General features: G+C 40.8%; 1 protein-coding gene across 1 annotated transcript in view; it reads right to left on the bottom strand.

The window, feature by feature from the left end:
* Nucleotides 1–26,451, bottom strand: part of Asap1 (ArfGAP with SH3 domain, ankyrin repeat and PH domain 1) — a 393,896-nt gene that overhangs the window by 63,795 nt on the left and 303,650 nt on the right. Inside the window, exons 12-13 of the mRNA XM_023718810.1 lie at nucleotides 20,848–20,948; nucleotides 15,830–15,899 (exon numbers count right to left, since the gene is read on the bottom strand). Of these exons, the coding sequence (XP_023574578.1) occupies nucleotides 15,830–15,899; nucleotides 20,848–20,948 (171 nt within the window). The remainder of the gene's footprint in view (nucleotides 1–15,829; nucleotides 15,900–20,847; nucleotides 20,949–26,451) is intronic.

Raw genomic sequence — 26,451 nt, 5'->3', positions numbered from 1 at the left:
AGACACTCAAATATTTATCAAACAGAAGGACTACATTTTCAGGCAGCTTCCATGTTCTCTCACGTACTTACTCCCTGGGAAGGAAGTCTCCTTAGAAGTAGCTGCTCAGATCATCAGGATCATGTTACAGTGCTTCCATTCAATAAATATTTGCTTAGACACCTCCTATGCCTCGCAGGGGCATATGTATAGCAGGCAGTCAGTAATGTAATAAACACTGGCAAGAAACTGAGGTATACGCCAACACCTACCACTTCAGAGACAACTTCTGTCCAAAGTTCAGTGCATGACAACTCCAGGATTTTGGAAGATGTTTTGGCTTATTTGGGAGTCAAACCAAAGTAAGTACCTAAGTGGTAGTTATTTTATATAATTGCCATTCTTTCTTTTTCTTTTCTTTTTGTATTTTAGGACAGGATTTACAGGGTCCACAGGGTCTCACTATATAGCTTGTACTTGTAGTGATCGTGTGTTCAGCTTCCCAAGAGCTGGGATTACAGGTGCGTGCCACCATGCGCAGTCTCAATTGCAGGCTCAGTGCACCCTGGGGGTAGGGCTGGCACAGCAGGCTGGGGATTGAACCCAAGCCACTATGTCTGCCTAAGCAGGTACTTCAGTCTGCTGACCTATTAGGCTGACCCTCCATTATTTAATTCTTGAGGAAGGGTCTCACTGTCATTCAGGCTAGTCTTGAACTCACGATGTTGCCTCGAACTCACTACCATCCTCCTGCCTCAGCTTCCTGAGTGCTGGGATTATACAGGCATGCACCACCACACCCAGCCTATTATTTTATTCTTACAGTAATTCAGTGAGCTAGGTACTATTACTGAACCTGTTTCATAAGTCATGATCCTGATCTACTTTCCAGAGTCAGGAAGGTGAAGTAACATCACCTGTTTACTTCAGGAAAAAAAAAGGCAAAGCTGAAAAGCAAAACTCCTCCCACTTGTCACCCCATTCCCTGTCCAGGTGAAAGTTGGAAAAGTTAAAAAATGAGTAAAAATACCTTTCTTGCTTTTCCTTTTCTGACTCTTCCTGTCCATAAACAGCCAACTCCTTCATTTTGCCCTGGATCACTGAATCCGCTGGCTGAGAACTCCCACCCACTCTTAACACGTCCTGCAGCCCCAAAGCACTACTTTTGTGGCTACTACTAAAGCTCCCTACCCCTTTGGTGATCTTTCCAACAGCCAAGAAGAGAACTACTGTAGCTGATTAAGGCTCCACAGGGCTTCTGTGAGTGGTACTGGGGCTGATGCCACTGCTCTGCATCTGACCAACGTGCTACTCATCCTTCAGACATGTCCACAGCTCTCTACCGGGCACCGGCTACTTCCTAGCAGGAAAAGTCTGAGTTAACGCAGGAAGCACTTTTAGATTCACATTTCGCACCTGTAGTATCCACTTTAGTCTGTGCCTTCTTATCCACCAGGAACTTACAATAAAATCCCAATCTCTTGATGTTCAGTTTGTTGGAAAGGCAGTATTCTGACGATGACACACTGAGCCAAGGCCGGTTTCGTTCTTTTCCTTCAGTATCCTCCTTTCATTTTATCGGCACGGCGGAACAGGCTGCTGCTGTCCTTCGGCGCGAAGGCACTGCCATCCATGGAGATGCGCACAGCCATTACTGCGCCAGCACTGTGCTGCAGTTGGACGCACACTTCCTCATTTCATTCTACAGCAGTCCTTGGTTTATACCTTCACATGTGTAAGAAGACTTCTTAGTCTTTTATGCTGTAATAGCCAATCACACTGACTAGCCAACTAGCTCCTTTCTTAATCTGTGTGCTCTAAGTTAATGAGCTTTTACTCCACTCACTTCTCCGCTGGAGTGACAGTCACATTAGAAGCAAATACAAAGACCTGTTGGAGCTCCAAGCCAAGGTGTAAAAGCCCGCTCATCACTGGCAGGGAGGCCGGTGGTGCTGATTTGTAGCCTCTTGTATATCTTAACTTTCCGTTTTCCTCCTCCCTTCTTCATTTATGACACAAGTTTCTTGCAGCCAGTTTCCCCAGTCTCTCTTCAACATGAAAGAGGAGCGATTTACCTGGCAGGTCCTCAAATCCTAGGTGGCATTAACACTGTGACACCCTCATTATTCCAGAAGATTTGCCAAAAAGCCAGAAATGAGGTTGCAGCGCTGGCTGTGCTCTGAAGCTCAAGCGGGAGGCTGCCTCAGAGCTCTGGCTTTCATGAAGCCACAACTCTGGGAACTGAGCCTCCTGTTCAAAACGTCTGGAGCAATGCAATGTTCTGCTAACTTAGACAAGCGATGTATTTCTACAGTCAGACCTGCATTTGAGATGAGGCTCAGGCATCTGTGACAGCCAAAACCAAGACGCTTAGTACCTCTGAGTTCACGTCTTTAGGCACGCTAGGGGGAAACAATGCCATCTCTGCTGACACAAAGGCAGTTTCTCAGGAACAGAAGACAAGCTTCTGGTGCTCCTCTTCCAAGGGCAGGAGGCCAGTGCCCGGGCTCGAATGTGGCTCTAGCCCTTACTGATGATGACTTTCGCACTTCTTTCCATTAAAATGGCAGTGACGGCTACCCCTCCCCAGAGGTGTCATCAAAGTCAGTGGGAACACATGCCACGTGTCCAGCATACAAGGAGTGCTTGTCTTGGTCTGGTTTGATACTATAATTAAATACCCAAATGTGGGCAGCTTAGTAGAAGTGGATATCTAGCTGATAGCGCTACAGGCCTAAAGTCCAAATGACATGGTGCTGGCACCAGTGGCTGTGTCACCACTCAGGAGATGGCAGCAGGGCAGGAGTGGGTGTGAGGAAGAAAGACTGTAGTGACAAGCAAAGTTAGGCTCCCAGCGGCCAAGTTTAGCTTGCTTTTTCAACAATTCACTCTTCTAAGAACTCACTTGGGGTCCTGTGAGAACTATCTTAATAGATCCCACTTCAAGGGCAACACGACCAATAACAGAATTCCTACAAGAACTCACCTTCTGAATGTCCCACCACCTCTCAAAACTGCCACACTAGGAGGCAAACCTCCAACACATGGACTCATGGGGGACATTGTCAAATCACATTCAAACCATGGTAGTGTTCAATGAATGTCACCTGCTTTATTATTACTGTTTCCTACATATTTGCTCTGATATTTACCTCACTGATACAAAGTTTGCTTTTATCAATTTCCTTTAGGTTAAAGTAGTATTTATTAGAATGCAACCACCTCTGGGAAACTTGCTCATTAAGTCACTAAGAACTGAACAGGACATTAGACCCTGGCTAACATGAAGATTGCAGGAGTCCAAGGGCAGTGTGGGGGGCAGCAGAGGTGAGCCTGAGTGACGGAACCCTGCCAGATAGGAAGGCACAGAGCATGTAGAAGGAGCAAGGGGATCCCAGGCAGAAAGAGAACCAGAAGAGAACAGCTAGTCTAGAGACTTAGGAAGTTGAGACCAGCACTGGAAGTCAGACTGCTCACTGCTCTGATTTTGCTTTTTCCTCCATTTGAGGGGCGTTCAACAAAAACGAAAAGAAAGGCAATGAGAATCAAACTTGAAACTGGCCAACTTCTGCTGAGGTGAGTGAGCCAGTTTGCTGACTTCACAGATGTCACTGTGGCTGGCAGTGAGTTTCAGGTTGTACCCTTCTTTTTGCCTCTCTACAATACTGACAGAACAGCGAGAAGTGGCTCAGTGGTTTTCTGCTCTGGCTGAGTGTCAGAATGATTTCAGGAAACAATACTTCATCCAGATCCATCAAGGCGCCATTGGGCCTGAGAATCACGAGGTTCATTCGGCTAATCGCACACTCTTCCACCACTTCGAATGGCTCATTCAGATGCAACTGACAAGGGTTTAATTAAAATACACTCTATACTGATGAGGCTAATAGGTAACCTTTGGATACAAATCATGAAAAAGGGATGACCCATCATCAGGATTCAAAATAATGAAAAATCCCTGCTGAGTATATACTTGGAAAAACAAGTAACTTGGAAAGTGTAGGCAGATAAATTCTAAACTTATGTTCTGTAGAATTTGAATTTGGGAAGCCCTCTGATAAACGTTACTGTCTCTAGTTCTGCATTTGCAATGTGGTAGAAGCCCATAAGGTAGTTCACAGTGACCCTGAATTTGGAAATAGTGCTGCTAATATCTTAAGTCCAGATAACACTACCTGTATTATCTGGAAGAACTTTATCTTTCCTGTTAATCAACGTGACTGTGGAGAAGATTCAATTGCAGTGCCTTTAGGCCTGCACATGTGCCCCCAACTTGATTCACGAAAAAGGGAGACGGGAGGGCATCCAGGCCCCAGGCGTAGCGGAGTGAGTTGCTGGCTGACCCAGTGAAGGACAAATGGCACTACCGCAAGTTGGTGGGAGAGACATGAAACAGGAAGTCATTCAAAGAGGTAAGGGAACACTTCAAATACAGAACTGAAATATTGTTGGCTAGACACTGAAGTTGTTTTCCAACCGTGATAATTAGAAATCCTCACCTTCTCCACGGGCTCTGGCTGTTTCCCTACTGCACTCTCTCCTGTGCTCACTCTTCCACTCTGCCTACCGTGGGCATGTTTTCACTGATTTCCTGTCTGGCTTTTGCTTGCTTCTCTTGAAACATGCCTGGTCACTCCTGTTTCAGCTCTCTTCCTTGAATAGTTTCTTCGTGTCTTACACATCTAACAATATATTGATGACACTTTTCTAGCTTGTCAGTTTGTCAGTTTCTAGCTTGTCTAGTTTGTCAGAACAGCTTAACTTAAAGCTGTCTGACTTCAGAGCAGACTGGATGTGCCTTCACATCATGGCAGCACGAATGGAAACAGGTCATTAACTTTAAACTCTTATCAAAAACCATAATTTACTGCTTCCAGGATTTCTAGTTCAAGATGGCATGAAGAGAGAACCACTGTTCAATTCCAATTCAGTGTGGACGACAAAGTAAAATTTAAAAGTAAAGTCATCTGTTTGCTATTTAAATATTTACTATATCTTTCTTTAAATTTTTGCCTGACAGTCTATATTGCTGTTTTAATTATACATGTTTCTTTGTATAACTTATGAGTTTCATGTGTTTTGTTTTTATGATGTAAATATCACTTATAAATACAAAAATCAAGCTTATCTTTGAAATTTTCCCTCTATTCTGTGTGTGTGTGTGTGTGTGTGTGTGTGTGTTGTGTGTACTGGTAATCACACTGGCTACCTCCCCGGTCACCTCCCCAGGCTTTATTTTGAGAAAGGGTCTCACTAAATGACTGATTTGCCCAGGCTGGGCTGCAACTGGCAATTTTCCTTTCTCAGTTTCTCAGCATGCTGGTGTCATAGGAATGTGACACCACACCAGGCTTGCCTCCCTAGAAAGACAGAAACAGCAAAAGCTTCCCAAGATAGTCTTACTTAAACCTTCAAATTCTACCCATACTGGCTTCTCTGAGCTTCCTTGAAAATGCCATCCAGCCTCAGACTTCAAACTGTCCTTTTCCTTCTACTGGGACTTCTCCCCACTCAGCACCAGTGTGAAATGCTCAGGAAAGCCTCCTCTAAGCACACTGAAGCAGCTACTGTGCTTGTTCATCTTCCATCACAGCACCCTGCTAGCTCCACTTACAGTTCTTATTCTTAGTTTAAAACAAACACCATGAGGGCAGAGGCTACTGATTCATTACTCGTTTGTAGTACCTAGCTCAGTGCCCAGCCAGAAAGGAATCAATGAAAATATTTTAATGAGAAAATTATATCCATTCTACAACTATGAAAGTAACGGTACAAAAGCTTAAGTAACTTATCCAAAGTCTGTAACTTGTTGGGGGATTTAGCCTAGGCCGAACTGGCTACAAAGACTGCCCTCTTAGAATCAACAGTGCTGGTTCCTAGTTTCTTGGATGAAAAATACTCTTTTCCAGTGACAATGGCAAAAAGCCCCTTGCAGATTCAAGTTCAGAATAAGCTCAGAATACCAAGAAGGCCAGTAACAGAAGCAAGTTGCTAAACACACTGCAGAGAGGGGCTAGTCCTTTTGTAGTTGCTGTGTGCTTCCTTGGCATACTTTCAGTACATCTCTTTCTTTTTAATTTAATGTATTTGGTTCAGGGTCTCATTATGCAGTTTGGACTCACAGGGCTGCTTCTGTTTTCCGCCTCTCCAGCACTGGGATTACAGGTGTGCGCCACCATGCTGGACTCGGTGACCGGCTCAGCGTGCCTGTGGACAGGGCCAGCGCAGCCCGAGGTGCTGGGGATTGAATCCCTGTCCTTGTGCTTGCCTACTTCTAGTACATCTTTTGAAGGCCTGGCAGCTCTTCAGAGCTCTGAATAGAGTGCCAGAAATAGAAGTAAACCTATGCAGCCTGGCTCTAGGATTCTAGATGCTGCAATTCCATCTCAGCCACTAAGATGATAATACTAAGTTTAAGAAACACTGTCTATAAAATTTTGAATACATCATCTTATTTGGTTTTCACAACAATGAAAGAGAGGTACTATTATTGCTGACTTTTTATAGACCAGGAATACGAGGAGAGTAATTCAGGCACACACAAGAAGCCGAAGGTGTTTTAACGACAGACTCAAGAGACTGGGTTCCAAATCTCCCTGTTTAAAACAATAAGCCTAGGGCCGGGGAGATGGCTCAGTGGAATAAGTGCTTCCCTGGCAAGCACAAGGGCCTGAGTTCAATCCCCGGTTCCATGAAAAACAAACAAACAAACAAACAAACAAACAAACAAAAAATCAATAAGCCTCTGGGCAAGAGGGACCGATATATCATTTAAAGACATTCCATCTGGTGATTCCTGATTGTTCTGCATAAAACACGAGACCTTACTGACAGACCTCTTGTGACAATAAAGTATTTTCAATGCTAGCAGGTTGAGAAACAAATGGGTACAAATTTACAGGCCCCTGTGGTGTTAATCATAGGGACGTTGTGTGTGAATTAAAAAAATAAGTTTACTGGTATCAACACATGATTCACCATAGGGAAACTGTTACCTGTACCGTACATCTTGATTCAAACTAAAACATAAATTCCCAGAACCCTAGTAATATCTATGGGCCCCCTCCCCTACAATCTCATTTCTTAGACTTTCTATAGCCTTCTTGACCCTAATGCCCTATGTTTAATTCAGTGACCAGTTTTCTTTTTTTCTTTTGCAGGACCGGGGATTGAACTTGGGACCCTGCATTTGCCAGGAAAGCACTTATTCTACTGAGCTATCTCCCCTGTCCCAAAAGCTGGTAATTTTTTTTGGAGGGGCTAGCTCAGGCTGCCTTAAGGGTGGGTCTGGTAATGCAGGTGGACATTGGGATCGAACCATGGCATCCTGTGCCTGACTACATTTGCATGAGCAGGAGCTTAAACAACTGAGCTAACAGGCAGGCCCCCTAAAAACTGGGATTATAGGCACATGCCACTATGCCCAGTCTTAATTGCTGTCTCAGTGTGTCCTGGGGGTGGGGCTGGCACAGCAGGCCCAGGTATTGAACCTTGAGCCTGCTTGCAGGTGCTTTAATCTACTGAGCTATTTGGCTGGCCCTATATTTCAAACAGTATTGTTTACAAACATTTCAAAGACCTAGCAACAATATGGCATCAGATGATAAGCCTATGGTAGGCAGAAATAGTACTAGCTCTAGGGTTTGAAAAATGGTGCAGTTATTTACAAACTGTATGGCTGTGGGCATAGGATTTAGACTCTCTAAGCTTCATCTGTCAAATGAAGTTTCCTTTTAAGAAAGCATTCATCGCGCACCAACTCCCTGTAAGGCAGTGTCTGAGATGATAGTAAATTGAGGCTTCCCTGTAAGGCAGTGTGTCAGGTGATGGCAAATTGAAGCTGGGGGTGCTGGACAGGCTTGTAATCCAGAACTTGGGACGCTGAGAGGGGAGAAAGGCCATGAGTTTAAGGCCAGCCTGAACTGCAGAGTGAGACCCTGTCTCAAAAACCCCAAGAGCACCGTAAGTTGTGGAGCTTTTGGGAAATTCAAAGGTGAATAAGAAACACTCTTACTCCTAGGGATCTCTAGCACTGTGAACACGATGATAGAGATACCTACCTTGTAGGGCTATTCTGAAGATAAAATGCAATAAGTACAGCTCAGTAAATGGTAGTCTCTTTTTTAATTTCAGCCTATTATCAGAGTACTATGTGATACTGAGGTTAAAGAATGTAGGGAATAAGGGTTTTTGAAGAATATAGCTGCTTGTACTTTTGAAGCTTATTTTTCAGGATTATTAATACAGTAAATAGTTCAAAATGAATTCTAATACTTCTTTCATAATTAGTTTTATTGTGTTGACTTATACTGTAACTTTTTTTGTATCACAAAAGAGAAAAAGAGGAAAAGCAAACAACTCAAAGGCACAGAAACCCACTGGGAGCAAGAGAGTGGCTGAGTAAGTTGCTCCAGTGACCGGGTCCCCATTTGACAGTAATGCACACGGCAATCCACCTTTACAAGAGCTAAGGGAGCCAGCTAAAACACCAGTGCCAAGTTTCAGTACAATAAGGCAGAAAGAGTTGTTTCAGTTGCCTCTCTCTTCACACCAAGCAGTAGTATGGAAACAGGAAATTAAATCCATTAGACTTGAAGCCCAGGCCTACCATGGTGAAATTCAAAGGTACAGAAATTTACTTAAAATGGTTGAATACTTGCTATGGCTCTTTAGTATAGTGCTGTTGAAATGAGAATTGCTATAGCCTTTTCATACTTGAGTTTTGCTATAGGTCTGTCAGATGTCTACTTCTGAAACAAAGTCATCTTAACTGTGTTTAGAATGTAATGAGTGGATGTGTAGTCTGCTGACAGTGTTTCCCTAGCAAGTATGAGGCCTTGGGTTCTCTCTCTCTCTCTCTCTCTCTCTCTCTCTCTCTCTCTCTCTCTCTCTCTCTCACACACACACACACACCAGGAGCATTTCATATTGGATGGTTCATAGGAAGAAGCTGTTAGCATTAATATTTTTATTGCAATAACAAACTCAAATAGACACTCCCAGTGAATTTGATTCCCATAGTGCTGAGGAATAATTCTGAACAGTAAACCAAAAAAATTATGTCTTTGAATAGATAATAAAAGCAACATATTTGTGAGTGAAATTTTCTAGGGACAAGCGGTAAATCCTTCAGGTGCTTCTAAAGAAACACTTCTCCCTACAACAGTTAAGCTTGGGAGAAAACTCTTGGAGCAGCTCTTGCACAGATGGTCAAGCCAACAGACCCTGCACTATCAGTCTAAATGGATATCTGGTTCTAACTTTGACAAAAACAATTTGTGAATCTGACTGCAGTCCTCCAAGCCTGAGGAATCTGCAAGTGTGAAGGCCTCCTAAAAAAGCCTCAAGTTTTCTGAGAACATAGAATCATTTCGTTTCTTCAAAGATCACTGAATTCCTTTATTTTCCCAGGACACTACTGGCTTTGGTTTTCAAATTCTAAGTAATCAATGGTGTTTGCAGTCAGAAAAAGCCAGCTAGACTGGATACAGAGACCTTCTGTGGGAGCAGGAACGTGATTCCCAGTGATGTAACTGGCAGCCAGAGTCTGGCCTGGAGCCAGTGAAAGTGAGAACAGAGTAACACAGCTCAGTGGGAGGGAAACAGAAGTTAGAGAAGAAATCCATTTTCCCCTGTGCTGCTCTGGGGGCAGGAGACCAGACTTCCTGTGTTTGTGAGGGTGCGGTGGGTGGGGTGGGTGCTGCTTGTCAATCGATTTCAGCCCTGCTAGTGAAATCCCACAAGCTAACAGTAACAGCAGTAACATTAGCCATGCGTACACACCTGGCATGTTACCTAATTTAATCCTCATAATCTCTGAGTTAAATACTTTCCTCAAGGTCACACAGAAAAGAGCAAAGCTGCTGAGTGTACACAACTATAATATTCAAATAACGGAACTTAATAAAAAAAGGGATACAGATGATGTCCATTTTGTATCTGTATTCAAAGTGTTTAGGATATACAGTTACATTCTTAATGAGTAGAGGCATTTGTTCTAATGGTGTTTGTAAATAGGATATCATGTCTGCATCTTGTGCAGCAATTAACCACTAGGAAGAATGTATGCAATGTGTTAATTATTGAAACTGTCCTACCAATTTGGTTTGAAACTGTCTCATTGCTATTTGTTTCTCAATAAAATTATGGAAAAAAAAAAAAAAAAGAAAAGAGCAAAGCTGAGATTCAGTCTAACTTCTGACCAATGCCAGAGGCCATTCTCAGTCACCAAACAATGCAAGCAGGCGATGCGGTGTTTGTTAATTAGAGAATGCATATAAACAGTTGGCTTAACTACAATAATGTCTTCTGGCAGGAGAGGAACATGGGGGAGGGAAGAGAACTTTATTTATATTTTTTATTGTTTTGCCTTTTTGACATGGTCTCTCACCATACAGTTCAAGCTGGCCTCAACCTCACAGTACTCCTCCTACCTCAGCATCCCAGGTGCTGGGATTACAGGGATACACCACTACAGCTGGTACTTTTATTTTATATTTATTTTTAGCAAATTTAGGTCATATTAGTAGTAAGCCTCATTAAGTATTTGATCTCCCATCACACTCCATTGCTTTCACAGCAGATTTCTGTTTCCCTTTTCTTCTGGTTTTTTGAAACGGGGTCTTGCTATGCAGTCCAGGCTGGCCTGAAACTGGACATCCTGCTTCAGCTATCCATGTGCTGAAGCTACAGGTGTGCAATGGCATGCCTGGCTCAAGCACATTCTCACGGAAAACCGAGAAAGACAGCTTAGGTAATTGTATTGCTGATTTCTGCTGTTCTACTGAAAGGAGCAGTTAAAGCTTAAACAGTTTTCTTCTCCTTTCTGCTTCCTTATAAATTTTTAAAATTATTTTTTAAATTTTTAAATTCATTTTAATGAGAAAATTAAATAGCACTGAAACAGTTTCAAAATAGTTTAGTAGGACAGTTACAATAATACATTGCATACTGTTGTCTTCATAATGGATATTCTGAGTACAATATGCAGACATATTTTGACTAAACAATATACAAACCTTTCTTTTCATTAAACTAAGAGAAAGTAGCTATATATCTATCTTAACTATTTTGTACATACATATATATATACATTTTTTTCACTGTAAAATGGTCTTTTAGTTATATTCCCTTTTTTGTTTTGTTTTATCAGAGATGGGTGTTCCACTGCTGCTAGAGAAGCTGTATTTGGACAAGTCTTTAAAGGGCCTTTTCATACTTGATATCAATTCAAATATTGTAGGTACTTGAATTCAGCAAAATAGCCCAACAGAGTTCAATAGTCCATAGTAGTAGTGGGTTATCAGCAGAACTGGAAGTTGTCAGAAGTTGTTCACTTGAGCCTTTTACAGCTCAGCATATTAATATAGCATTATTTTTCATAACTCATGGTTATACTTTTTCTGCTGGATGGTTAAGACCAAGTTAAAGTAAGACGTATATAACTAAAAATGTAACTTTTGTACCTGAAATGGTCAATCAAATCCCCTCAGGGTTTACCCTGAAATCATGTAGAGCACCTTGTAGATCTTTAGTCAGTGTCAGCCATCTGGATGAGTCATGGCCATTGCTTGACCAATTTGCTCTCTGTGAAAGTCTGAGAGAATGTTTTCTTTCTAGGTGACTCTCCTTAGGCACACTATACATTGTTGATCACTTTCCTTTGTGGTTCCAAAATCTCCTTGATCAGAAAATTTGGGACACTACTAACTTATAAGATGTCACAGCACAGGTTCTCTTATGTCCTGAGTCCTCACTGACCTTGAAGGGCTAGGGCCATAATATTGGCTATCCTTGTAGCCCCTCTATTTCTCTAATTTTTGGTCTGCAAACTTTAGTTGTTAAACATCCAGAAGAGAATTAATGGTATTATTACCCTGCAACAGAGGCAGTTGGGCTTAACATCACTATCTGTCTGAATATCAAACACTTTAGACATAACATGGAACTGCTCTTTTCCAACAACCATAGATATTCTAAACTTTATATCCCTATAGAACGTGAAAAAACAATTACACATTTTTACACAGAACTTTAGAAATCAAATCGTATACAACATTGTAGCAGGACAATCCTATGACATTTTTTTTCTTGTCTCGTTTTCTTTTATTACTTTTTTTTTTTTTTGCAAACATTTACTTTAAAGAGAGTATAGTAATAATCAATATGACATTAGAAGCAGTACGCATTTAGAAGACCAAAATGATGGGTATTTCAAGCATGGTTTTAGTATTACACATTGTTATTCTCAGTGCAATTGCTTAGTTCACAGATATCAGCATATATAAGTTAGTCAGGGCGAGAATTCTACCCATTAACTGCTATTTTCAAGAACCTGATGGAGATTCTTAGGACCACTGCCTTAACCACCTTGTTTATATAAATGTATGGTGTTGTCCCTGCCATCTTACCTAACTTTTCTCCTTTTTCTCTCTTTGTTGTTTAATCCTTAAGTTTTCACTTTCCACTTAACTGTGTTATACCTTTCAATTTTTATTTCTTCTTTTGAGTTCTTACAGTAGGGAGACAATATGATATTTACACACGTGGGTTGGATTTATTTCACTTATATCTTCAAGTTACATCCACTTATATATGAAGGCTTTGAGTTTATTTTTCTTTATAGCTGAGTAATATTCCATTTTATAAAAACACCACATCTTTTTCATCCATTCCTCAGGTGATGGGCATTTTGGTTGCTTCCAAGATATGACAATCACAAATTGTGCTGCTATAAACATAGAAACAGATATATCAGTATATGACGTTTTCAGTTCTTTTGGGAAAATTCCCAGAGGAGGGATAGCTGGACTGAATGGGATTTCCAGTCCTAGCTTTTTGAGGCATCTCCACATTGATTTCTGTAATAGTTGCACCAGTGTACATTCCCACTAGCAGCAGAGAAGGGCTCCTTTTTTCCCAGCAGCCTCTTCAAAATCTGTTGCTGGTTGATTTCTTCATGATAGCCATTCTTTCTGGGGTGAAGTGGTATCTCAGTGTTGTTTTAATTTACATTTCATGAATGGCTAGTGATGTGGAGCATTTTGTCATGTATGTATTAGCTTCTACAATTTCTTCCTCTGAGAAGTGTGTGTTCATCTTTGATGTGCATTTTTGGATTGGGTCTTTAAATTTTGGGGCTCTACTGTTTTTTAGTTCTTTATAAATTCTAGATAGAAGACCTCTGTCTGAGTGCTTATTAAGATTTTTTCCAAATTTGTGGGTTGTCTTTTCACTCTGTTGGTAATTTCTTTTGATATGCAAAAACTTCTCAATAAAAGGAGGTCCCAGTTGTTAATTCTTTCAAGTGTTTCCCGTGCAATTTGATTTTTGTTCATGAACTGTTTGCCTACTCCTATGTCTTCAAGATTTCCACCTGCTTTCTCTTAATAGATTTAGTGTTTCTGTTTTAATGTTTAGATCTTTAATCCATTTTGACTTTAGCTTAGTGCATGGTGACAGACCTGGGTCAAGTTTTAGTTTTTGGCATGTAGGGAGCCAGTTTTTCCAGCACCATTTGTTAAAGAGACTATCTTTCTTCCAGTGAGGATGTTTGACCCCTTTGTCACAGATAAGATGGCAGCTATTACTTCTGCTCATATTCTTTTTAAGTCATTTGTATTATCTCCTTCTTTCTCATTGATGCTTAGTCTTATGCTCTTCATTTTTGCATTCTCTTGCAAATGTTGAATTATTTTCTCCTGCATCCTAGTTGTTTGTAAGAGATCTTTTCTTGCCTTTTCACTAGCTAAAACGGTGTCTTCAAGATCTGAAACTCTATCTTCTCTTTCATTCAAACAGTTTTGCCAGCTTGTGACTGAGGTTTTAATATCCTGTATATCTCTTTGAATCTGTTTCATGCATTCTATTTCTTTCCTATATTGCTCATTCAAGGATTCCACCATTTTTCTATTCTCTTTTTTATCAGTGTCTACTTTAGAAGCACTTAGTAATTCTTTCATTATAGTTACAATTTCTTTTTTTATGTTAGCGATTACTTCTGATCTGATATCCTGTATACTTTTCTGCAGTTGTTTCTTTACTTCAGACACTATTATTTCAGAGATTTCAGCAATGTGACTTCCAATTTCTTCAGTGCTAGTGTCTCCTGCATTTTTTGTGTGGGCATGGGTCCTAAGAATGCATTTTGCTCCTTCTCTTTGCCATTTTGTACTGCACTGTCTTGACCTTTGGTGTAGAGCCTTGGTGTAGTAGTTACCTTAGCTCCTACTGATATTATTACCCAAGGGAGATTACGTGGTTAAGCAGTTGCAGTTTTGTATTTATAGTACTACAGTTAGTATCACTAATAATGGGCAGTGACATTTAGCACTTGACAAACTTTTGTAATTAATGGGTTTGTATTTTAGACCCTAAGGACCAGCATCATGAGTGTATAGCTAAACAGATATAAAGTTGGGAATTTGTATTTAAATTAATTCTCCTGAGAGCTATCTGATTACTTCCCCTTGATGTGCCCAGAGACTTCCAGGCCAACTTTTACCCTGGTTACCTACTGTTCCCTTTTTGGATTAAGAGGGAGAGAAGAGGATGCTCTCATAGATCTGGGTCTAGCAGTATGTCTCAGCTTACCACGTCTGGATCTACCAAGCTGGACCTCGTCCAGCTGGGCCTGGTGTGGGGCTGGCTGCTATGCTTGGCTTTTTCCTGTTGCAGCCCAGCAAAGTGACCCCCCGTCCCCCACTGGTGACCTGTTTTGCTCCTAGATTAGCTGGCTAGATCTCGCTAGGACAGTCACTCTGCCAGGAGTTCCACTGTAGGTTTCCACACCAGGCTTGACTGCTGGCTGGAGGCAGGAGGTTCCTGCGGAGTGTGGGGTCTGGCTGCTGGCTGCAGCAGATCAGTGAGTGGGGGCTGGGAGTCAGTAGGCTAGGATGGAAGTTTAGGCGGGGCACAGGGCCTGGCCACTGGCTGGAGTTGGTCCGTGAGTGGGCAATTTTTACTTTTTAAACTAGCTTTGTAGAGCTCAGAGGATTAAAGCACAGGGGCTGGAGGTTCAATCCCCGGGCCTGTGCTGGCCTTGCCCCCAGGGTGCACTGAGACGGCATTGAGACTGGGCATGGTGGCACGCGCCTATAATCTCAGCTCTTGGGAGGCTGTAAACAGGTGGATCACTATGAGACCTAACTAGGAGTGAGACCCTGAATACCCTGTAGATCCTTCCCTAAAATACAAAAAGAAAGAAAGAGAGAAAGCAAGCAAGCTGATGAAACGTGGTTTAAAAAAAAAAAAGCCTGGGAATGCCACTGTCTAATCGGTTACAGTGCCTTCTGAGGGAGCTGTACCAGTGGAACGCTCCAGCAGAAAATTAAGGAAGGGTCTGCACGGTAAATCTGACTAAGGCACATGCTCTAAACATGAAGTCAAACTGCTAGAAATTTACAGTCTAGCATACAAATAACTGTTGAAATTGTGTACATTGCTGTGCACTCTGAATATAGCCACCGTTAAACCTTTCTATATGTACTATTTTGCTCTCTACCTTACAGTTTTATGCAAAGAACACCCTTTATCATTTTTACAATAAAGAAAAGTATGCCTTTTCAGAATAACCACCAATAATGTCTCCCAAAGATAATAACAAACAATACCTGATTCAGTCTGACAGAGAAAAACAGAAGTTCATGGTAGAGATGTAGAAGTACATGATTACCACAGGACAAGACAAAGCCAGTTTTGTAAAAGAATAGCCTACGTATATGACCCATGTCCATACACTAATGCTACCTGGGCAACACTTCCCGGCTTACTGTAGCACTTCTCTTACTTCCCGGCTCAGGAGACCAGGATACATAAAAACAACAGCCAGGGAAGTCACAGACACACTTACAGTTGCATGTGAGATGGTCAGAATCCCGTTCTTGACAGCACACTTCCTTCTCTGCCACACCTTCCGGATCCTAGGGAGCAAATGAAGCAGCACTGTATAGTGTCTGATTCACTCTGACACATGCAATCACATAGTAATGCTAAACAAGATTAAAAAACTCCACCTCCAAAAAGAAAAATCCAGCCCCTCCCCCAAACAGCATGATACAGAATATTTTAGTTCTTTTAATATCCCAAGGAGAAGGTATTTGAGACAGGTAGGCAGGTAAAAAAAATGTTCATTATAGGGCTTTAATAGTGAAAATGGGACACAGAAACAACAGAACCCTAGTTACCACACAAGTAGGAGTCTTCATTTCCGGGAAGAGGCCCAGATCTTTGTTAGAGGTGGTTCTACAAGGAGCTTTAAACTACATCTATGATTTTTAGAAGGAGGTTTTATTAGTTGATTACATCTATAACAAATAGATTTTTTAAAAATCCAGAAGTCAGCCATGCTGCGATGATCAGAGGTAAGACCAGGAGTGGAGGTGAGGCTGGCTCAAGATACAGAGAAAGGAGCTTAGTGTCAAGACAGTACTGTGACTGTATTTGATGACACATACACATCCCTTCTGAGATCTTCCAGAGCCAAAATGATGCCTCACAACCCTTGGAGAGAGAATTATATGAGAAAGTTAAATGTGGCCAAAGCATTTGCAAGTAGCTATGTTATGTACTTTGGAAAATTTGAGTTGATGGTCCCAAAGGATGGAAACAGCTAAGCAGAAATTATTTCAACTAAGAAGAGGATTCTTTAGAGGCTTCAGGCAGAGGAAAGAGGTGTAAGACAGCTGCAGCTGCCCCACTGGGCACCACTCCTCCAGGTGAACAGAACAGGTGGGTAAAGGGGATTCCTCAGGCCGGGAGAATGCGGTGCGGGCCTCCTATTGCCATGGCAACCACTTTAAATTTTCGGGCTTTTAGAACAGTATCTTGACTTTTTCTTTCTTAAAGTGTCCAGAACTGTCACAACACAAACTTATAACCAACACAGATACACAGATATCACTGTCTTTTTGTGTATGTAACCATTAGAAGTACAGTTTGTTCTAAAGCATGCTTCACAGAAAGAAATGAGAATGTGAGACCACTCGAGGAGATGTAAGTTGAACATGCTCTACTCAAAATGCTAGTCTCCTGAGGAGGTAGTTTAGAACTTCCAATCGAAAAACTGTCCTCAAATTATGGCATATTTTCTTTTGTAAGTACTGGCTAAGCAAGCTTACCTGTTAAATAACTTCACCTGTTTGATTACTGTAATCAACTCTCTGCAAGTGCTCTGCACCTCACCCTTACGAGACGGGTGAGATATTCTCTATACATACTCATTTAAAATTGGTGTCATCCTTTATCAGTCACACATTTTACAATCAATTATCAAACCAATCTAACAACTACTCAACCTTAAAGAAAGTCTTCTTATTCAGTTTATTCATTTTATTTAAGATTTTATTCACTAGGTTTCCCTATTTGTGTGTATTAAAACAAATCAAATAAAACAAAGACCCATCTTGTCTTGGACAGCTAATAAAGCCGAAGAAAGTTAGCACAAAATTTTTCTGGCTAATAGATTGCTAATGAGGTACCTGAAGATTGCCAGAGGACAGAGAATAACATCAACATATTCTTGGAACAAGTTCAAAGTCCCACCATACCTTGGGGAATTCCAAGGTACTGCCCTGGAAACAGCAGCCTCTGATTTTTGTGAACATTTGGACAGTCTTTTTCTAAAATATTAGACAGTAGCCTTTACACCTAACTAAATGCCACCTTTGAGGCTGGATCATGCGGGCTTTGGTCCCCACTCTCCACCTAGCAAATTCCCAGCAAAGCTGTAACAGCTCATGTTCCCTGACCTCCTAGGGACTTACTTTCCTTAACTGTATCATGAAGGTAACAGTGCCCATATTCTAAGACTACTTTGAGAAAATACACATGACTGGTCCCTTGCCTTTCACTGAATGCATTTGGGGTTTAAAGTTTTAAAATTATTTAAACAATTTAAAATCAGTTTTCAAACTATTTAACAAACCTAAGTAATGAGGAATATTTCAGAATTTGGGAAAGATTTCTAATGCAAATGTCTGTAAGAGAAAAATCACTTGACACCTTGGCAGTTACTGTTAGCAAGTGAGTCTGTCTTCATGCATAAGTATTTTAATATTTTTTTCATTCACAGAAACAATCATAGCAAGTCTAGGTTTTCTTTATTCATCTTTCCTAACTGTGAATTATTAGAAAGTTTGTCTTCCAACATCCCTTTTCTTATCTCTTGCCAAAGACTGCAGGCAGGGTGACAGTCAAGGCCACACCACACTTAGCTTTTACCTTTTAGCATCTCATAGATTGTTTCAGATTCCGAGTGATCTGTGCGCATGAAATGAGTGTATGAAGGAGGGACAGACCAAACAGAAGACGCCTGGGGGCGAGCTTGCGCCAGTTTGTCTTGGATGTGCCAAGGCTGATTATCAGCAGTTGGGGGCCCTTAGAACTATTAAAGGGAGACAGATATCTGACAGTAAATCACAAGAGCCAGGTTCTTGAGCTCTTACACTTACTCCCTGTATGATCTTAGTCAAATTACTCAAACTCTAAAAGGCATGAAAAGAAATGAGCAGGAAGTACTGACAGAATGCAAGGCCAGACATGACTACAAGCCCTCATTCTAGAGCCTGAAATAAACACTTTGAAAAGGACTGTTGCTTTCTTGGATGTGCAGATGTTACCACTTAGAAGCAGAAGAGTCTACACTCAAGAATGTATGACTTCCAGTGGAGTGCTAAAAAATATGATTACTCTAGGCATCTCTTTCGAAAGCTATGTAATAGTGCATACCTGCTCACAACAGCACACACTTAAAGTCTGAGGGGAGAACCACAGGACAATGCATTTCCAAGAGATACCTGCTGAAGGTCAGGAAGGAACGGCGGGCTTAGGCTGAGCCTTTCTAGCAGGGCACACTGGCATTACATACATGATTGATGTATGTACACTCAACCCATGCACATAAAGTTGGGCTATAATGTGAACACTGTGCCAGTTTCTGCTGGCTTGCATTACTGGTGGTACAGGCGTGACTGCCTATCAGCAGTGTGGAGCAGTTCCACTGGCTGGTAAATGCTGCTCAATGGGACAGTCACGCATGACTAGCTCCCGTGGGGAACACGTTAAAGATGTGATTTGGGTGGCAGACATGTCTTTTTCTTTTAGTTTTCAGCAGGACTTATTTAACCAGTTCTACAATGTGCCAGGTGATGAGGGTGCCCTTCTTTGCTCAGACCCAGATTAGCACATCACGTGGGCCTTACCTTCCCTTGTCAGAAGTTGACCACTTTTCACTACTTCTGACTACTGCTCCTCTGAGCCCGCCATCGCCTCTCCCGTGTTTCTGCAGTAGTCTTCTAACTGACCTATCTTCTGCTCTTTTTTTTCCCCATAATTTTATTGAGAAATAGCAATGAGACAGTTTCAAATCAAATTGGTAGGACAGTTTCAATAATTAACACATTATCTTCTGCTCTTAAAGCCTACATCTCAAGTCCTTCTTAAAATGGTAGCCAGAGAGAACCTGTGAAAAGCAAATCATATCACTCCCCTGCTCCAAACCCTCCTAAAGCCCTCATCTCACCCAGGAGCTGCCAAGAGCCCTGGTTTGGACCTCATGTCCTGTGGTCATCTCGTTTGCTCTCTCTCTGCGTGGACACTGAACTACTCACTACTTACTGCGAGAAGCCTGCTCCTAGACACTCCTCCTTCTCCTGGGTACAGTGTAGTCTGTACCTGCACTTCTTTCTGGTCTTTGCTCAAACCACCTTATGATAGCAAGACCCTCTCCTCCACCCCCATACTCTCTGCATCTCTTGTTTGCTTCTTCCTTTTCCACAGTAGTAATTGCCATCTGACTTTCCAAATATTTACTCATATTTTTGGTGCTTCCTTTAAAATATAAGCTTCATCAGGGTAAGAAATGTGTTCAATACTACATCCCCACTACCCTGAAAAGTAACTCTCAGATATTTTAGTATGTGCTGCCGAAGCAAGCACATAACTCTCAGATATACAGGATTCTCAAAAGGTACTTGTTGAATGTATGAACAGAATGATGATCAAACCACCCCTCCAAAAGCCAAAAACCAGACAATGGTCCTAGGCATTTTAGAACTATTTCAACGACCCAAAACAAAAAGTGTTTACACTTTAGATGAAGACACATATCTACAAACAGTGAAGAAAAAAAAAAAAAAAAAGAGTAACAATTAGTAAAGGGAATAATTAAAAGACTACTTATATAATTACTCTGAAGTAGGATCGTCTAACAGGCCCGTGTGGCAGGAGCAGGAGAGCCAATGGCATAAGGAGAGGCCAGCGAGGAAGGCTAGGCAGCGTGCCAGGCCTACGGGAAGACATCAGGCCACTCTGAGCAAGAGACTGCTTTACAGTTCTGAAGAAAGCACCCCAAGTGCGGAGCAGAGGAGAGATGCAGAGGGGAAAGAGCAAGGAGGGTAACGGACCAGGCAGGAGGCTACTGCTGCGTCCCAGAGAGGTGACGGTGGATCACCTCAGGGTGGGAGGCGAGCACCAGAAACAGCCAGAAGGATACAACCGGATTTTTGGAGTTGGGAAATGAAAATCTCTCGTCGCGTCGGCTGTATGTAGGAGAGAAGGTCCAGAGCGACCCCCAGGTTGGGTTCTGGGAGCCAGGCAGACACCCCACAGCAGACACGAGGCAGAGAGGCGGCTTCTGGCGCTTGCCGTCCTAAAGCCCCCTTTACAGGAAGTGCTGCTTGGGGGCTAAAAGACAACTACTGCTTTTACTTTATTTTTTTAAAATAAAGACTGGTTAAGACCAGAGCACTGAAAAACTGTGAAGTACATTTTGTAATCTAAGAGGTTGGGAAGAGCTCCTGCTAATGGCACCAGCAGAGGTGACAGGGCCAAAGGTTACAGATGGCACTGTGGGGCCTGGCTCATACTCACCCGTCACTTTTCTTCAGCAGGTACCCCTTCTTTTCACTGCCGTACTCCTTATTGCCCTGGAGCTGATGCATGCTGTACCCGCCTTGCCGGCTCTGGGAATCCTACAAAACAGAACCCACAGATTACCTGAGAACTGGAGAAGACAACTCTCAGATTCTTGACTCTACCACTGAGCCTTTGCGTGCTAGTCTAAGAGAATTACGGGTCTCTGAGGCCTGTTAGGTCTTTGCCTTCATTTTCCAGGAGGAAACAGCAAAGGTAAAGATTTGCCAGAACCCAAAGCGTGTCTGCAGCAGATGTGAGGGCTGGGGTCCAGGCCTTCTATTGCTACTCCAGAACCCACTTCTACTGTGAATCAAGTTCAAATAGAACACACTGGCAGACTACAACATGACTCAAACCAGTTTAAATGAGCAGTAGAGACAAACACAAGATAATGGAGAACCGAAATGGACCACGAAAAAGAGTTCATATGACCTGGAGGTATTCTTCTGTTAGGTTACACTTTTTTCCATTACATGTTCGGTGAATTTACTCCAAGTAAAAGGGGAATGCATGAATGACATGTAAACAATGATCATGAAGTTTCTGTTTTATAATTAACTATTCTGAGCATCCCAAATTAAAAAAAAATTAAATTTGAAAAGTTTTAAGTGCTGATAATCCCCAACAAGTTTGTGAAGTATTTCAGATTTATGATTTTTCAGATTAGGGATACCAATAGTAAGGTCTAGCAAGTATTTCAAAATTTGAAAAACTCTCAAATCTGAGTTTGGTCTCAAGCATTTCAGATAAGGATCCTTGGCCTGCAATGCTCTGAAACACGTAACTACCAACATTTTTTTTCCCCCCTTTTGGTGGTACTGGAGCTTGAGCCCAGGACCTTTGTCCTGAGTTATATGCACAGCCTTTTTTAATTTTCAGACCAGGGTTTGCTAAACTTTGCAGGCTAGAGTTGAGCATACTATTTGTTTAAAAAGATGATTCTATGGCAGTGAGACATATATGATCAGCAAAGGTGACAGGGCCAAACCAACAACACAGATGCAACCAAGCCTGGTTCCACGTGAGCACCCCACTGGTGCTTCACCACAGGATCTAAGCCAGCATGATCAGAAACAGCCAGTACATTATCAACATGTAAGACACAAATGAACAATGCTGAGCTACAGAACGAGAACACGGGCCTCCAGATATGTAAGGACAATACATTCTCAAAACAAGCATTGACTTACTCTCCTAGACTTCGATCAGGAAGGGCAAAAGCAACAGAGAGAAAAGCAGAACATTTGAAAATATGGTTACTTTTGTTGAAAAGTTTATTATCCATAACTTTAGTACTTTATAAATAATGTACACAGAAAACATCATTGTAAAGATAAAAACACTGTAAAGATAAACTATACATTTTTAGAATTATGATAAACTTTAGGTTGGGGGAGGGTAAAATATGTATCTATCAGGTTTTATTTCAGGTCCTGTCGAATGGATGCAGAAACACAGATAAATGAAGATGTGCAGTACATATTGCACTATGATAGAATGGCTGAAAACACTCAAATGTATGTACACAGGATATGAATATTTTACTGAAACCAAAAACAAATTACTGAGAAAGATCTGAGCTCTGTTTTTCCTCCACCTGAGGTGAAGAAAACTTACTATATATCCAGTTCATAAGAAACACCTGAAGGTGAGGGGCTGAGGGGGACCACTAACCAACCACTGGTCATTCACTATGACTACACACAACACAGCCTGAAGACCAGGATAGCTTAGACATCCAGGAGCCTTTTGAGTAAATAGTGTGTGCTCAGTAATGCAAGTTAATGTTAGTTAACAGGTGAAGGAACATCTCGGGACAATGTGCTTTTACAAGGCTATTCTACTTGTGACGAATTCTATGTCGAAAAACTCCTAGATGTCAGGATTGGGGCACTGAACCCCTTCCTCACACTCTGCCCATGTCCCTGTCCTGTGTCCATGTGCAGTAACTGACAGCTAACCAAGCTCAGTGACTCCTATCGAACAGGTAACCTTCTTAATCTGAATAATTTCCCTCGAACAGACAAGAGTCCTTCCATCTGACAACAATTTTAATTATGTGGGGAGGGGTCACATATAGGATGAGACCTAGGAATTTCTAAGTGTTTACAGTTAATCAGAATCCACAGCCTTGAGCTGAACAGTCATCTGACTAAGTCGTCGTGCTTTCTAGGACTGAGGAATTAGACTAAATACCAGACAGGCAAGAAAAGCATCATTGTTCTACTAGTGCCACCAGCGCAGTCCCCAGGAACAATCTCGGGAACTGAGTTTTTTGAGGGGACGCTGTTATGTCTATAACCCTGATATGGAACATTAGTTCTGAAAACGAGACTGAGTGGTAGGCAAGGGATAGAGAAAATAAAACTCATAGAATTTCCTGTTTTAATCCAATGAAATTGTATGAAAATTACAACTATTACTTAAGAGCCAGGAATCTCCTCTATCTACCAGAAATATTAAAAATAAAATCAGACATCTCCTTAGGCATCAATTCTTATTAAAAGAACAATCTTCTTGAGAATCCTTGTCATTGAACTAAACTTTTCTTCATGTGCTCACATAATCGTTAGGTCTGAATGCTTTAAACTATGTACTAGGGCCCATTTGCTAGCCTTTAGATGCCTACGTGTAAAAAAAAGTCCTTTTATTTTTATACACAGACTCAGATTATTAATGATACATAAAAAACTATTATATTCTATATTCTATAAATTTAACATGAAGACATTCCATTCCTTACACATATAGCCTATTCTTAAATTCTTAGATTAAATGTTGGTTGTACATCAGTCAAATATACTTTTAGAGGTGTGCCAACTCTAGTTTTGACTTCTTTAAAAGAGCAGAAAGCAAACACTGTGTTTCAGAAGATAAGCATTGGGAAGCCTAAATTAACTATGCATGAATTTCACGTCTTAGTAGTCCTATCAATTATTATTTGTGCACTTTGGGAAATAATGGTCATTTGGCTTATTTAACAGATCAATTTAAATGTTGAAAAGAGAATTTCTTTTATTAGAAAGTAGATAATGAAAAATTAACAACAGTAATCATGATTTAAAAATACATATATGACGTAAGAAATGAAATAGGTCCTGAAGACCAGACAAAATGCTGCATGTAAAACACACCGCTTAGGACCTGCCACAGTTACCAGTATGGCAACATTTCAACTGCTTGATATGGATTTGTTAAATAAGTGAGAAAAACATCCTATTAAAACATATCTAAAATAGGTACATATATACACAACTTTAAATATGTAATTTAATATGCATACATGGCTAAAATTTTTATATATGTACCATATATCACGCACACACACATATACACATACACACAAGAAAAAGTCTGAAAGAATAGACAATAAAATATATGATGGGGGGAATTACCCACTCGGGCCCCCCCTCCTGTCCCTCTCTCGGGACAGGAGCTTTCTTTCTCTCAATAAATATATTCTGAAAAAAAAAATATATATATATGATAGCTGTCTCTGAGTTGTGGAATTTTGTTTTAATTTGTATTTGCATGCATTTTCTACAACAAACAAATGATAATTTTGGGGGAGGGAAATATCTGAGTTCTTTGACAGCATAACAGAAATCAACCATATGTTCAGGAGAGAAATGCAAATGAAAAAATGATCTGGTAAAAATAGATAACACTCAAATGATGAACTTAAAATCTTGGGGGAAATTTCATGATGTGAGCCATTAAATGTAAGCTATAAACTGAAACTTTTATTTTTAGTTCATCATCTCTCCTTTATTAGTAGTACAAGCAAATCACTTCACTTTCTTAAGACCATATTAATATATAAAATATATTACTAAACAGATTATTAAAATCTCCAATCTAAATGACAAGCAATTATACACTCAGGGATTTAAAGAGGTTCTATGTGTAACTTGTATCCAATTTGAAACCAAACTTCTAATAGAGGAACTTCAAATTTCTAACTATTTCTAATCATTTCTAATTGTGGTGTGGTTGGCGAATGATTCCTTCTGGTTGCATCTTAATAAATATTTATTGAGTAGCTTTTCAGCATCAGGCAATGTGTCAGATAGTGTAAATGAGAGTGAAGGAACTTACAGAATCCACCAAACCTGCAAACCACACTGCAGTGGGCGAGTCAAAGTCCATCAGTGACTCAAACAAAAGGTGAAATTTTTGAAATGACTTTATATACCATAAATAAAATCTATATATAGATCACTATTAAAAATAGAATATGTGTAATACTAAAGATAGTTATGCAACAAATCATTCTTTTGTGAGATCAGGCAATTATAAAAGGTTAAGATAATTTATTTTGTATAACATTTGCAAAAGACAATTAAAAACTTGTCAAGAAAAAAAGTGAACTTTTCAAAACCCCAGGGATCCATTTACAGAGAAAACCCTTAAGTTTCATTGACTGGCGCTGCATCAGAACCTGGTGGAGGTAAGGAGACCAAATGATCTGTTGGGCACGTTTGTCTTAGATGAAATGTGAGACAAGAACAGTCACCAGAGCTCTTGCCACAGTAACACTTTCTGAGAAGCAAATGCTGTAAGACATTAACAATCATTACCAGCTCTACATATTTTACAATCAATGATAAATGCATGAGAAAGGGAGACGTATGCAGTAAAAGATGAATTTTTCTTGTAAAATGCCCTAGGCATGGTGCTAATGAAAACCCATTCATTAATTTAGGGTGGAATTAAATCAAATCATGGGCATTTTAACATGGGCAGACTTCTCTGGATTATTAGAACTTTGTTACTTAGCTAGCCTGAGCAGAATATATCAGTCGCCATGCAAAAAGTATCTGTTTTCTCTTTCAAGAAAGTGCTTGTATTTAGGAAGAATAAAATCTTGTGTGATAAAACAAAGGTAGGAAGTGATCAAGTGCTTACCAGTAAGCAAAAATTATCATATTTCTTCTTCAGACAGAGATCTATCCCTTACTCTCCTCAGATTGGATTGTACTTCGCACTTATAAGGAGGAATCAATTCAGAGATCACTTCCCAAGGACTTGTTGGTCAGTGATAAACAGTTTCTAAACACAGCATATCTATGTTTCAGGCTTTCTTGTCTGGGGTTCTGTCACTTAGAAGTTCTAAACATGGGCTGAGGCCTCAGTCACAGCTGGAAACTGCCTGGTACAGACGCCACTATGCCGCTCCACCAGCGGGCAGGCACCCAATGTTACAGGGCTGTAGGCTTTTCTTGCTTAACCAAAAACCCAGTGAACATAAAGCTACATTTGGAGATGAAGAAAACTGAACTGTAAACACTCAGTGAACAAAACTTTTGAAGGTCATTGAAAAGACCAGTGTGGCTGGTTCAGGGTTTTCCATGTCTGAGGTAGGGGTTGCTTCATCCTTATTCTAGACTCATGAATAACTTTCAGAAATTTTAAGAATTTTAAAAAGTAAGGGTATCAAGAAGATTATGGGGCCAAAGGGGAAAGTGATCGATGACATAGAGTGGGCCTAAGGAGAGTCACATGGGGAGAAGATACTCTCTCAGGCTTTCACAGAGAGCACATTGGCCAAGCATTGGC

Source organism: Octodon degus, unplaced genomic scaffold (genome assembly GCF_000260255.1).
Source record: "Octodon degus isolate 3935 unplaced genomic scaffold, OctDeg1.0 scaffold00062, whole genome shotgun sequence".
Taxonomy (NCBI): Eukaryota; Metazoa; Chordata; class Mammalia; order Rodentia; family Octodontidae; genus Octodon; species Octodon degus.
The sequence above is the reverse complement of the archived record's forward strand: the minus strand, read 5'-3'. Positions and strand labels throughout refer to the sequence as shown.